Source organism: Notamacropus eugenii, chromosome 1 (assembly GCF_028372415.1).
Source record: "Notamacropus eugenii isolate mMacEug1 chromosome 1, mMacEug1.pri_v2, whole genome shotgun sequence".
NCBI classification, from domain to species: Eukaryota; Metazoa; Chordata; class Mammalia; order Diprotodontia; family Macropodidae; genus Notamacropus; species Notamacropus eugenii.
The window spans coordinates 58206845-58222277 of record NC_092872.1 but is presented as its reverse complement, the minus strand read 5'-3'; the positions used below and the strand labels follow the sequence as shown (position 1 = coordinate 58222277).

The following is a 15433-nucleotide window of genomic DNA, read 5'->3' as shown; positions in this document are numbered from 1 at the left end:
TATTTCTAGGACTTTTGCTTTTGGGGTACCCTTTCAGGAAATCATCGGTGGAGTTTTTCCTGCCTTCACTGCCACCTGGTTCCACTAGATTCCTGAAGTTTACATTTATGATTTCCTGTAAAAGTACCTGGGAGTTTTAAAAAGTCGTGGTTTTGGAAAGTCTAGTGATTCTTAAATTATCTCTCAATTCATTTTCCAACTCTGTTGTTTCTGATATCATATATCTTATTTTGTTTTTTTCCAGTTTTTTTATTGTGTTCCAGTATTTCTTCTGTCAGAGTCATTGATTTCTGTTCAGTCCATTTTAGTTTTCCAGGTAGTCCCATTTCTTGGGTAAGATTTATCATTTATTTTTTTTCTAATTCTTCCTTCAAGGGATTTAATTTTATATTGCTTCTACGTACATAGAGTCCTTGTGGAAAACCCATTTTTCACTTTTGAGTTTCTACTTACATTTGTAATGGAGTTAAATTGGTAATATTTTTTGATATCGGTTGGTGTTTTATTTGATTTACTCATTTCTCTAGTTTTAGTGCCTGAATTGGGGCTTTGTGCTAGGGTCAGTCTCTACACTCTGTTATGTTTTTTTCTTTTTGTGTGTATGTGAGGGTGTCACACCGCTTTGATCTCTCCTTGTATTCCTTGTATTTTTTCACTCATTTCCACTTTTAGGGGTTAGGCCCTTCCTACACCTTTTGGGCTTCAGGGTGCTGAATCTCCTGGGACCTGTCTGGGACTTCTTTGGCAACTCTGAGAACTAGAAGTCCCTGGACTTAGACTGGTTGTCCTAGTCTATATATTCAACCTTCCCCCTTATACCTTTTTCACTACCCTAGGACTTTTTGAGATGGTCTTCTGCTTTTGCTGCCTTTGGACACAAAGCCTTAAAGACTAGTTTTTTGTCTCCAAGTGCTCTCTTTTTAAAGTACTTGAGGATTCTTGAAATGTTTGTTCATAAATTTGTTTTTTAAAATACATTTTATGGATACTTTTTGTTTTTATTTCATTGAGACACTTCTCTATCTCTAATTCTCTTTCCCTTATAACAAAAAAAAAAAAAGTAAAAGCAACTAATACAGTGATTTCATCTGACAGTTATATGTAGCATTTCCCTCCCCAAAAGGGAGATATGTTTAATTTCTTTTCTTGGATTGATTTTTCAATTACCCAGTTTGACTTGCTTTTAATGATCTTTTCATTCAGGTTATAGTTATTTTTCAAATATATATTATATATAATCTTATGAGTTCTACACATACATTCTTATTAATCACATTTTCACATTAGTCATGTTGCATAGAAGGATTAAAATGAATGGGAGAAACCATGAGAAAAACCCAAACAAAACATAACACAAGAGAAAATATTCTGCTTCATTCTGCATTCCAGTTCTATAGTTCTTTCCCTGGATGTGGATGGCATTTTGCCTCGAGTCCTTTGGGAATGTTTTAGGTCCTTGCCTTGCTGTGAAGGGCTAAGTCTACCAGAAAAATTCCTTGCACACTGTGGTTGTTACTGTGTGCAATAGTCCCCTGGTTCTGCCCCTTTTCACTCAACTAGAGTTCATATAAGTCTCTTTCCAGGCCTCTGTGAAGTCTTCCTGTTGATCATTTCTTATAGCATAATAGTATTCCATTACATTCATATACCACAACTTGTTCAGTCATTCCCCAATTAATAGGCATCCCCTCGATTTCCAGTTCTGGACCACCACAAAGAGAGCTGCTATAAATATTTTTGTACATGTGGTACCCTTTCCCATTTTTATGATTTCTAACAGAATATTTTTTAAGATAGAAGAGGAAAAAGCAAGCAAAATCAGTTGTAAAAAACCTGACCACACTATGAACCACTACTTCTGCCAAGCGCTTTTGAAGGATTTTAAATGCATATCAGGGCAGTTTTCCTGGAGATAAAAGGGAGCCATTGGAGCTTTTGAATAAGGGAGTGATGTGGTTACCATGTATAGATTCTATCTAGTTCATTTACAAATAACCCATTGACAGTGTAAACGTTTATTGATGTAACCACTTTAATGTTGACTGTTGCAAGGAAAAATTTTGGACTTAGCTGAGTCATATCTTAATTAGGCACACAGTTGAAAAGGAAGTTTTGCCTGACCGAAGTACACACTGTGTACTTAATCTTAAATTTTTCAGCTACATTTTACTAAGGAATTCAACTTCATGTTAGCTTTTCCAGGACAGATAAAGATACTTTTCAAAATTACTTAAGAGAAATACTTAGTAGTCTGTGTTGTAGTAGAAGTAACATTTTGCTACTTTGGTCAGAACTGTGAACCACAGAAAAAGGAAAATAGGAGATGGGGAAATAGTGAAAACACATCAATGAAGAATCATGTTAGTGGAGAAGAAAAGGTTAGAGAATCCCTACATTCAGATGTCATTCTGCAATTAAAATACAGGTACCTAAAATACACCCACCTAATATTAATTGATTGTGTCCAACAACATGTTGCTAAAACTGTGTTTGCAGAAGGGAATTAGTCTAATAGAAAACTGACAGTAGAAGTGATAGCTACGGGCATTTACGTAGTGCTTTATAGTTTTCGTAGGTCTTTGCATGGTTCTCATCTGAACCTGATAGGGACCTTACAGGTTAGGTGTTGTGGGCATGTATCTTCTCAATTTTGATGATGATGTAAATGACTGTCATAGCAGAATTCTGTGAGAAGTGGTTGATAATATATGACACGCTGAAATGACCTTTGTTTGGCAACATTTCAGGTTTTCCTAAATTTTTTAAAAGTTCATATGTCTGTGATATTTGTTTTGATCTCCATGTTTGAAACTCCATCTGTTGGAGAAACTTCCTCTGTCAGTGCAGATTTCTACTATTCTGCAATTTATGGTCTGAGGAAGTTGCGTGAGATGTTAAATTATTTGCCTACCATCACAGCCTTGTCACAAATGAGACTTGAACTCATGTCTTTCCAGATCTCTAACCCACTAGCCCAGGCTTTGCTTTACAATTTGTAAAGCACCTTTTTCACAACAGCACTATGAGTTACATAGTGTGAGAATGTCAGTATAATCATCCCCATTTTGTAGATGAAGATCCTGAAGAATAGGAGAAAGCTCCTTGTTCAAGACCACACAGCTAGTATGTGTTAGAGTGTGGATTCAAATCCAGATCTCCTGTACTCTCCAGGTCTTGATAATCATAAAACCACTACTCTGGTACAGGCTTTCCTTATCTTGACTTACTATTCCTACCTCACCACTTCCTCCTTTTTTAACAACAAACAAATTTTTATTGATGCTTTTTTTCTCATTATAATAATTTCTGGAAATAACTCCAATCCCTCCAAATTGGACACTCTCAAAAAAAAAAAAGAAGTTAGGAATGTCATTTGATAAAATTTTGCATAACAAAAATGTGTAATGGTAACATGTATAACAGTGTATACAACATTCTACCCTTAGTAGTCCTTTGCCATTATGCAGAAAAGAGAGAATTTGTTTTATTATTTTTTCCCTTGACCATTACCCTGTCAGTCACCCAGACTTCATCTAGCTGTCACTCATTTCAGTTCATTGCTTCCTTCATCAATTCAGGTACTTCCTTAACATCACTGGTCTAGGCCTCCTTCTGGTCTCTGACACTACTACTGCTCTGGAACAGGCTTTTATTATCTTTTTGCCTGGATTTTCTGTCTCAGTTCTTTCCCTACTCCATCCTTTACTCAGCAGTCAAATTGATCTTTCTAAAGGGCAGGGTGGTAACTATGTTATCACCCTATTTGATAAACTTCATTGGCTGCAGGATCAAATATGAAATCTTTGGTTCAACTTTTAAAGCTCTTCATAACCTGGCCCCTTTCTTGCTTTCCTTACTCCATTTCTCAAATACTGTGTATTTTCATTAGCTATCTTGCATGTCTGAAAGTCTGCCTCCTCATTTCCTTTGTCTCCTGGCTTCTAGTTAGTTTTAATTAAAGTCCCACCTTCTGCAAGAAGCTTTTTTCCAGTCCCCTTTATCCTTAGTGCCTTCCCTCTGAGGTTATCTTCAGTTTATCCTGTATACAGCATGTTTACACATAGTTGTTTGCATATTGTCTTCCACATCAGACCATGAGCTTCTTGAGAGTAAGGCATATTTTTGCTTTACTTTGTACTCTAGTGTTTAGTATAGTTGTAGTAGGTGTTTAATAAATACTTGTTGGTAGTTTTTCAATTGTGCAGTTTAGCTTAGAATTTGAATATAATTAGCTACTTGAGGATAGCACTATTTTTTTCTTTGTATTTCTAGGGCCTACCACCAAATAAAGGTAACTACAGCGTGCCTTATTTTATGACTGATTGTTAGATCAGTCTTTAGTGAAGAAGGCTGGTGTAAATAATGTAAAGGAAAACAAAATTGAAAGATTTCAGAACTCTCAGTAATGTAATGACTTAAAGAAAACTGGAGGACTGAGAGGGAAGTTTACCTTCCTCTTGCTTCTTGGCAGAGAAGCTTGATTGTATTTGTGTTGCAAGGGGAGGATTCTATACCTAGGAGGAGTTCTTGGGAGGTTGGAAGTAACATTGATACAAAAAAATTATCAATAAAATAGTAAAGGGGGGAGAGGGAAAGTCCAGTTATATAAAGAATACGATTCAAGGTGTATAGAGGTTAGTTATCGGTTGTGAAGGGAAAACATTTAGGCTTTGACTAACTGTGCTCTTTCAATAATCTATTTTTTGGTCCTCCTGTAAAGTTTTTACATTGATTCCTTGGATGCTTTTGATTATTATGCAAATCACCAAACTTCCTGTCTTTGTATTTCTGCAGTAACATCTTCTACCTTTCAGTTTCTGTGTTAAGAGAAAAAAGTAGAAATTAACCTCTTTGAGATGAATAGCTCAAACCTCTGACTAGAGAAGCAACTTCATTACTATTAATGGTTTTATAAATTTTCTAGTAGGCAAAGACAATATTTCCTGTGATTTCAAACAAGTTAAATCAGTAAACTTTGCTATTGAAATTCTTTTAGTTTTCAGAATTGAGCATGGGCAGTGTTATATATTATATATATGGGCAGTATAGTCTTTGATCAGTAGACAATATGATGAACAGGAAAATAACTAATTTCATAGTTTTTGTTTATTGTGTGCTTTTTTGCCAAAAGAACCACTTCTGCCATCTGCCCATGCATTAAGAAAACACTTCTTTTTTTCATCCAAATGTAATTCCAAAGACAGTCCAAATCTAAACGTTTAGACTACCTTTAGAGAGTATTCACTTCTCAAAAAATGAAAAATCTTTTCTGTGAAATGAGTTTTGTAGGTGTTTTTCCAAACTCATTCACTTGGGTTAGACACATTTGCAAAAAGTCACTGATTGCCTGCTTTAATGTGCTACATGTGCTTGCTTGGAGAGTGGTTACTACCTGGCACATAGTAAGTACTTAATAAATGCTGCTTATTATTGGTTGACACCCACATCTTTTACCTCCATGACTTGAAATTGTCTTTGCAGAGTGATTAAAAGTGGGTTTTTCTAGCTCTAGATAATGGTTTATTGGTTTGTTAGAATTTATTTTGAATATATTCATAGCATTAAAAATAGCTCTTATCTCTAGTATTATGGAGGTAAACCTTCCTTTGATACTACTAGGTCTCCCTTTATATCTGTAGGCTGTTGATTTGTTCCCCAGGCTAAAAATGAGGTAACATTTTATGTCTGTTCATGAAAGACTTTTCCATGTACATAATAGGAATTTCAGTGGTTGAGCTGTGATTCTTGGTCCCGGTGCTCATTTTCTTCTCCTTACCTCTCTATAAGTCCTTGAAGATTGAGTACTTTTATATATAAAGTTGGGAAGCACATGCCACCTGTCATTTTTTACTTTTCTTCTAACTATCTTGTCAGAACTCTTCTTGCTGCTGTCAAGATCAAAAGATGGAGAAATTTTCTGTTCAAGGTGGAGAGAATGGCTCACTTGCTGAGAGGGCCAAATGATGAGTCTAAGTATGAAATTTCAGAAAATATTTAAACCCAAGCTTCACCAGAAAAAAACAAAGACTCCATGATGATTTTTAAAATGTCACTGTTGACTCCCGATTTCATCTTGCTTTTAATGAGGTTTTGTAGGAATGAAAAAAAAATTGAGAACCTTTGTACTAGATGTTAAAGCCAGATGTTAGGCACTTGGGTGTAGCAACATCAAATTGAATATCATCCTGGAATTTCAAGGGTTAGCTTTGAGTCCTAAATCTTGAACCTTGAAAACTTTCTGCTTTATGTGATTTCAGGCCACACTTTCTCATTGAATGCATTGGAATAATGTTTGGAAAAGATAGTCATTGGCATGCTGTCCTTATCTCACTATTTCTGATAGAGAATAGAAGTGAAAAAAAATATGTTGGCTGTGTTTTTAGATCCAAATAGACTTGGAATAATAGCATTGATATCTTTTGGGTAAAGCATGAATTAAAAAATAAAAAGTTATGACATTGTTTGAGAAATATGCTTTGGGAATGTATATTTGCCTTTGCTTCTATTAATCACAGATTCTAGGAAGAAATGACTCTTCAGACAGTTCTCCCTTAGCAGGAAAAAGTTTAGGTATCAGTAACTCCTGGGGAGTATCTGCAAATTCTTAAAGAAGAACAGAAATTTTTAGTATCTGAAAGTTTTGTTTCTTTGTCATTACTGTTTTTGTCCTGTGCTTTTCAGATCAGAGGAATTATAAAGCTAAGTAGAAATTTTGGTCCTTGGAAATGATGGTAATAGTATAGTATAGTGGTGAGGTAGGGAACTAGGATACTGAAAAAACCTTTATTCTTTATTGATTGGGTTCTCAATGTGTTATTGCTATGTAGTATTTTGGATAAGAAAGCATTTTAAATATCAGAATTTTTTTAAATAACATTTAATGCTGCCATAATTGTGATGAAATATACAGATCTAAATACTTGGAATGCCTGATCCTTTTTTATATAGTTATTTTAAAATATGGTAGCTGTCTTCATGTCTAAAAAGATTTAGGACAAGGCTTAGTAACTTGTTGATTTTGGTGAGTTGTGCATGTGATGTGTTGTGTATGTATGATGTGTATGTATGTATGTATACATGTAACAAATTTCAAATAGTTGAGATTATGCCAAGATAGCGGAAAAGTTCTCTTTGAATCCTTTTAATCAGTCTCTCTGATCCATGTGAAAGGAGAACTAGGATCGCTTGTGAGTGGGTGACGGGATAGGATCAGGGAAGTCTCAGAACAGATGTCTTTGTTATAACTAAGATTATTAATTCAACAAATGAAATGACTCTATAGTACTTTCTAATGTTTATTTTGGGGATTGTCAGTTTCCTGAGTAGGTAAATTTTTCTTAGAGGGGGAGGGTACCATCTCTGAAGCATCTAAAAAAAGTTCCAGAAATATAACGTTTAAATGTGACTAAGTAATGTAATAGATATCTTTAAGTATATTTTTTTTTTAGTGGTGATATGTGTGCCTGGAAAGTGTAAAACATTTTTCAAAACTTTTTAGAACTGTTCCATTAGTCCAAAACATAAACCATAGTAAAAGATTCTACAGTAAAGACATATACTGTTTGTATGATATTTATTGTTGCTTAGTGTTTCATACCTATTTTTATTTAATTTCTAGATTTTGGGTCACTGTTTGACTTAGAAAATGATCTTCCTGATGAACTGATCCCCAATGGTGGAGAATTAAGCCTTTTAAGCGGTGGGAACCTTGTTCCAGATGCAGCTTCCAAACACAAACAACTCTCAGAACTTCTGAGAGGAGGCAGTGGCTCTAGTCTAAACCCAGGAATAGGAAATGTGAACTCCAATAGCCCTGTCCAGCAAGGAATTGGTAGCCAGGCCCAAGGGCAGCCGAACAGTGCTAATATTGCTAATCTAGGTGCCATGGGCAAGAGCCCTCTGAATCAGGGAGACTCTTCAGCATCAAGCCTGCCAAAGCAGGCCACTAACACCTCTGGACCTACGCCCCCTGCTTCACAAGCACTGAACTCTCAAGCACAAAAACAAGTAGGGTTGGTGACTAGCAGCCCTGCTACATCACAGACTGGACCTGGGATCTGCATGAATGCTAATTTTAATCAGACGCACCAAGGCCTTCTTAATAGTAACTCTGGTCATAGTTTAATGAATCAGCCCCAGCAAGGCCAGGGGCAGGTAATGAATGGATCTCTCGGTGCAGCTGGAAGAGGAAGAGGAGCTGGGATGCAGTATTCTGCTCCTGCCATGCCAGGGAATGCAGGCAGTGTGCTGGCAGAGACACTCACCCAGGTTTCCCCACAAATGGCCAGTCATGCAGGATTGAACACAGCACAGGCAGGAGCCATGACAAAGGTAAGTGTGTATCCTTACATATTTTTTTAATTCTTTGTACTTACTGGCAGGGCTTATTCACAAGTAGCCCATCAGTATGGAACTCTGCCTTGTTTTTTAATTAGTTGATTTCTTGAAAAAATAATTTTACCTGAATTTTTTTTTTGAGACTCTTTCATAGGAATAGTATATATGCATATGCAGTAATCAACAGGATTATATACTAAGAAGAGTCAGGAAAACCAAAATTGTTAGGTCTCAAGTGTCAGTTCACATTATTTTTTACCATATGACTTATGACTTAAGCAGTTGGCCAAATGGCATCCTAGAAAGGGTTTTGCAGTGCTACCATGGGTTTTGAATATGACTATATCAATGTTGTTCTTGCATAATGACTAATAGGGGTGCCCAAATGCAGGATATACATTGTACTTGAAATTTTCTTGTTAATTTGTTCAGGTATTCAGCATTCATTACAGATTTATTTAGAGTCTGCTCTGTGCAGAACACACCACATAGGTGCAGGGGAAGTTAACAAAGTGTAGGTAAGACATAGATAGGATCACAGATTCAGAACTGGAAGGAACCTTAGAGGCCATGGTTCCTGCCCTCCTGGAACTTTATGGTTGACAGATAAGGTACAAACAAAGGTAACTTTAATAGACTCGTACCTAAGTGATTTAGGAAGTTTTGAAACTTGAGAGATTAGGGATAAGAGGGATTGAATCTGTGATTTCATTGATGAGTAATACAACAATTCCCTCTATCAATGCAACCTCACACCTTCTCTTAAATTTGTATTTAGAGAGTTGCCTAGAGCACAGGTGTCAAACTTGGTGGAAAATCTTTGCACTGTGGCCTGAAAAACTCCCAAGTGTGACCTGAATCAGATTAAAATGCAATTGGGAAATGTTTAAATAAAAATATACACAACACACATGATGTTAATTCATGACTTTCTAAATCAGTGTGCTTCTTTCTAAGTCAGTATCCCTTTCTGTTTGAGTTTGGCATCCGTAGCCTAGAGCATGAAGAGATTAAGTGACTTGTCCAGGCTCACAGCCAAGTATATGTTAGAGGCAGGACTTGAACGCAGATCTTCCTGGATTTCAAGGCAGCTACCTCTCTCTACTGTGCTACCCTACATTTACCCTTCTCTGAGAGATTTGGAGAATGTCATTGACATGGGGTAGGGGAGGTTCCAGAAAATTTCATAAAGAGTTGAGAAAGTTGTATTTTCTAGAATTTCAAGCTAGAAGAGACCTTACAAATCATGTAGTCTTAATTCTCTCATTGTAGAAATGAGGAAATCAAGGACCCTTTTCATCTCCCCAGTGTCACATTTCAGTTGGACTTGAAAGGCTAGATAGGAATTCAGCCAGAAAGAAGTGAGGATCTTCCGGACATAAAGGAACACTCAGTAAAGATGAGAAGATGCCAGCGTATAACACAGAAGGTGGTTACATTTAGAATATAGTTTGTATGATGAGAACTAACATGAGATGGAGCTGCAAGTGGAAGGTGGCACCATACTGTGGAGAATTTTGTGTGAAGTTTGAACCTTCCCTTGGTGTGCATTAAGAAGCCACCAAAGATTTTGGAGCAGTAGATTAATCCAGTAAGACTTGTAGTAAAGAAGATTAGACTGGCAACATCATGATGGGTGCATTAGAGTGGAGGTCTGAAGACTCTGAGGAGGTTCTTAAGTATCTCTGATGAATGGTAATGAGGGCCTGTATTAGAGTGGTGGTAGGGGAAAGAGAAAAAGATATAGAGGTACATTTTGATGTAAATTGGTAATTAATTGGATTTGAAAGATGATCAGAAAGGGAGAGATGAAGACAAAACCAAAATTAGAAACTTGTAACACTGGGTGAATGGTTATGCTGTTTACAAATAGTGAAATTAGGAGGGGCAAGTTTAGGGGGGAAAATAGTAGAGTAGGTTTTGAACATGTTAAGTTTTAAATACTGGTGGGATATTCAGGTGGACATGGTGAATCTAGAGCCCAAGAGAGAGGTCAAGTTTAGAGCTGGATCACATTTGGGAGTCATCTGCTTAGTTTTGGGAATGAATGATATTGCTAAGGGGTTATGGTGTAGAAAGAGAAGAGAAATACGAAGATTGACCACCTGCCTACTTTAAGGAGTGGGAAGTGTCTGCAAAAGAGACAGAAGTGGTTAAAAGGAGAATCAGGAGAGTGTGGCCTCTCTGAAGGCCAGGGAGGAAAGAGTATTTATTTAGTAGGAAAGGATGTTCTACAGTAGCAAATGTAAGGATAAAGATTTTTTTTAAAAGGTATTTAATTTGGCAGAGCAATTTTAGTACAGTGGTGGGGGCAGAAGTTAAATTGCAAAAGGAGAATGTTTAAACCTTATGGGCAACCTTTTTAATATGCTATGATCACTTGGTTCAGAGATTTATTTTTCTTGGGAAAGAATTCTTTAATCCTTCTGGGAAGCTTGGGAATTCTGAATGGAGCAATTTTTTAAAAAGTATGCATTAGGTGCCGCATTAAATGTTGTTAAAATAGCATTTTTTGATTTACACAATGTGCTTTGTAATGGTACTTATTTTTTTCTATTGTGGAAAATGAGTAAAAATTGCTCTTTTGGTATAGGAAGAAGTTCCTGTCCTTTCAGAAGTAATGAATTAAGAATTAAAACAGATTCTTTAAAATATTCATTCCATTTTTCTTGACATTTTTGTTTTTAATGTGACCTTGATTTCCAAATATATGTATTCCCACTTCCCCTTTCTGTTTTCTTTCTCAAAAAACCTGAAGTAATAATAAAGAATAAGGAGGAGACTTCAGCGGTTCAGCAAAATAATAACAACCAGTAGTATGTGCAGTGTCCCACAGCCATAGTCCTTTACCCCTGCAAAGAAGGGTAGATGATTTTTTCTTCTTTGGGGCCAAGCTTGATCGTTATAATTACATGATACTGAATTTTATTGTTTCTTCTCATTTACATTATTGTTCCAATGACTTTTACTGTGTGTCATGCATGAGTGACGTATGAATGTTAGGGTTTTTTAAATTTGTTCTTTGCAGATTTTCCCTCTGATATTCTAGATTCTTTTAAACTTTAGGCATGGCAGAAGAAGACAAAGGAAAACTCATTTGGGGGCAGCTGGGTGACTGACATTCTGGATAGAGTGCTGGGCCCTGGAGTCAGAAAGACCCGAATTCAAATCCAGTCTTAGACACTAGATGTGTGATCCTGGGCAAGGACCTTAACCTCTTTACTTCAGTTTTTTCATCTTTAAAATGGGGTTAATAATAGCCTCCACCTTCCAGGGTTTTTTGTGAGGATCATATGAAATAATAATTATAAAGTCCTTAGCATGGTGCCTAGATCGTAGAAGCACAGTTTAAATAGTAGCTATTATTTTGTTGCTAATGTAATTTTTATGATTTTATGTTTATTTCATGTAATCTTTATGATTAGTATTGTGGAGATAGAATCAAGACTCAGCAACTGGATGTGTGTATGAGATAATAAATTAAGGATAACACCAAGATTGTGAAAAAAGTGGATGACTGAAAGGATAGTGATACCTCTCTGTAGAAACAGGGAAGCTTAAAAGAGGAGTGAGTTTTAGTGGAAAGATACTGGCATGAGATCTGATGCAGATTGAAATCCATATGTGCTTGCTTATCCTTTTCTATCCACTTTGTCCCATCCTCCATCCCCACCCCATACATTCCCCAAAAGATACTGTATCAGCTCTTAGTCATTTACCACTTTCAAGTAGGATGGTAGGGGGAGGGAGGAGGGAGGCTGTTAGCGGACTGCTAGGGGGGAGGGAAAGAGGGAATTTTGAATGTGCAACCTGAGTTGTGGTTAAGTTTTAACTGCTCAGTGAAGGAGACAAATAGAGGTCCAGTTGAGCAATAATGGTTGTATTGGAAACAAGCCCATAATTGGCTATTGCTATCTTAACCATTCACTGATTGATGATCCTTTGAGTCATATATCACGATCTGGTCCTGCCCCTTCGTTTTACAGAGAACTGAGGCCCAAGAGGGTTGTGATGACTTGCCCAGGGTAACACATAGGCACGTGGCAAAGCCATGATTAAAATCTTAAGTCCTTAAACATCCCTCTTTGTAGCATTTTTCCCTTATAGTCTTTACATTGTGTGTGTTCACCCTGAACAGGGCTTTCTAGACCAGGCTCATTTCTTAACATACACTGCTGTTAGGATTATCCATGCAGCTTGCAAGTTTGAGAGCAAACTGTTCTACCTATAGGCTTTCTGTCATCCCTAAACTCTGCACTCAGTTTGGCATGGTTGGTTGGTTGTTGTCCTTCGTCTTCGAAGAGGACCAAAATGACATCACCATTGTAAAGTGAAATTTCAATGTGTCCGGCTGTGGCTGATCAGACCAATACAAGTTTGGAATGCTCTACCACAGGTGGGGCACGGATAGGCCCTTTGAATATTTGGAGTGCATATTTCAAATTTGCACATCCTGTGTTTACTTTGTGCTGTCTCAGTTCTGCTTTGCTCAAAGAGCAGAGCCCCTTTCTGATGTGGGCATGCCATGCTAAGCGGTCCTGTGCCAGCGTCTCCCATGTTGCACAATCAAATCCAAAGTTCCTGAGACCTTGAGAATGTCCTTGTATTGTTTCTTCTGGCCACCATGTGATTGCCTGCCCCATGCAAGTTCTCCATAAAATAGTCTTTGGCAAGCATACATTTTGCATTTGAACATCGTGGCCAGCCCATCGAAGTTGCGCTGTCTGAAGCATAGTTTAAATACTTGGCAGTTCAGCTCTACCAAGGACTTCAGTATCTGGTACCTTATCATGCCAGGTGATCCTCAGAATCTTGCTAAGACAGTTCACATGGAAGCAGTTTCCTAGCATAGCGCTGGTAGACTCTCCATTCTTCATAAGCATATAACAATGAGGTCAGCACAACGGCTCTGTAGATCTTCAGTTTGGTAGTCAGTCTAATACCTCTTCTCTCCCAAACCTTTCTTCGGAGCCTCCAAACACTGAGCTAGCTCTGGCAATGCATGCATCAACCTTACTGCCAATGTGTACATCCCTGGAAAGTATACTATCAAGGTAAGTGAACTTATTCACAGCATTCAGAACTTCTCCATTTGTTGTAACTGATGGTTCCATGTATGGATGGTGTGGTAGCTGATGAAGCACCTGTGTTTTTTTGGTGTTAATTATTAGGCCAACATTAGCACAGGCAGCAGAGAATTGATCCATACTTTGTTGCATCTCAGTTTTAGAGGCTGCATTGAGTGCACAATCATCTGCAAACAGAAAATCATGCACCAGCACTCCTTCCACTTTGGTCTTGGCTTTTATAGCCTTTTCAAATTGAAGAACTTATCATCAGTACGGTAGTTGACCTTGATGCTGTGTTCATCCTCATTGAAAGTGTTTGTCAACGTGGTTGAAAACATCATGCTGAAAAGCATGGGAGCAAGCACACAGCCCTGTTTCACTCCATTGTTGACTGGGAAGGCACGAGAGCTTTGTCCATTATCCAGAACCTGGGCAAACATGCTATCATGAAACTGATGTACAATATTGATAAACTTCTCTGGGCAACCAAATTTTGACATAATTTTCCATAAGCTCTCACAGCTGACAGTGTCAAGGGCCTTGGTCAGATCCACAAATGTTGTGTACAGACCTCTGTTCTCCTCATGGCATTTCTCCTGGAGTTGTTGGGCAGCAAACACCATATCGACTGTTCCTCAGCCCTTTCTGAAGCCACGCTGGCTCTCAGGTATATGCCAATCTTCCAGGTGAAGGATCAGCCTATTAAGGAGGACTCTAGCAAGAATTTTGCCAGCAATGACTAAGAGAGACATCCCCCTGTAGTTGTCGCAGAACAATCTATTCCCTTTACCGTTATAGAGATGAACAGTGGAGCCATCTTTGAACTCCTGGGGAATAAGCTCGTCTTGCCGTATAACCTGGAAAATTTCAGTCAGCTTTTGTATGAGCAATGGTCCCCCTACCTTGTAAATCGCAGCTGGAATAGAATCAGTACTAGGTGCTTTGCCACATGAAAGGAGCCTAATGACCCTCAAAACCTCTTCTTCAGTTCAAAGTTCACCTAAGGAGGGATTGACTTCAACCTGAGGTTAATGGTTAATGGCCTCAGATTGATGATGGTCTGTTGAGAACACTATGGAAGTGGTCAGTCCATCTCTCTAGGATCATGTCCTTATCACTGATTAATGTGGTTCCATCAGCACTGAGTAGTTGTGATGCGCCATAAGTTTTTGGTCCATAAATAGCTTTCAGGGAATCATAAAAGTGCTTTGGATTGTTACTATCCCCATAAAATTGAATTTCATCTCCCTTCTTGCTGAGCCAGGAATCCTGTATCTCTCTAAGCTTTGCTTGTACTTTGCTTTTGATGGAATTAAATGCTGCCTTCTTAGAGGTGGATGAACTATCCTGCTGGTAAATCCTGTGGAGTTCATGTTTTTCTTTTAGCAGCTTCTGAATTTCCCCATAATTTTCATCAAACCAGTCTTGGTGTTTGTGAGTGTTCTGACCCAGATGAGCAAATGCAGTGCTGTACACCAAATCTGAGAGCTGCCCACTCCTTTTCTGCTCCACTGTTGCGAACTGTATGTTGGCTCAATTTTCCCTCCAAGTCAACAGCAAACTGTTCATGCTCAGAGAAGAGCTCTAATTTGTTGACTTTAATTCTTCTGGTAGTCATTTTGCCTTGGGGGTGGCACTTTTGATGAATGCAAATATTTAGCTTGGAAAGGATAAGTCCGTGATCAGTTCAGCACTCTGCACCACATATTGCCTTTGTCACTCTCACATCTTGTTTGTTTCTTCTCCTTACAATCACATAATCTATTAGATGCCAGTGTTTGCTGCAAGGGTGCATCCATGAAGTTTTATTGCATTTAGGTAAACGGAAGACAGTGTTGGTGATGAGAAGGTCATGTGATGCACAAGTCTTTAGCAGTGAATGACTATTGCTGTTGCTGTTTCCAACTCCATTCCTCCCTAGGACTCCCTGCCAAGTCTGGTAGTCTGAACCTACCCGAGCATTAAAGTTACACAGTATTATAAGCTTGTCCTCTTTTGGCACATTGACGATAAGGGTCTGTAGGTCT

The 15433-nt window shown here is 37.9% G+C and overlaps 1 protein-coding gene across 4 annotated transcripts in view; it reads left to right on the top strand.

Moving 5' to 3' along the window:
• CREBBP (CREB binding protein) overlaps positions 1 to 15433 on the top strand; it is a 170751-nt gene that overhangs the window by 16172 nt on the left and 139146 nt on the right. For all 4 annotated transcript variants that reach the window (XM_072603295.1, XM_072603278.1, XM_072603285.1 and 1 more), the window contains exon 2: positions 7619 to 8331. In XM_072603295.1, the coding sequence (XP_072459396.1) occupies positions 7619 to 8331 (713 nt within the window). The remainder of the gene's footprint in view (positions 1 to 7618; positions 8332 to 15433) is intronic.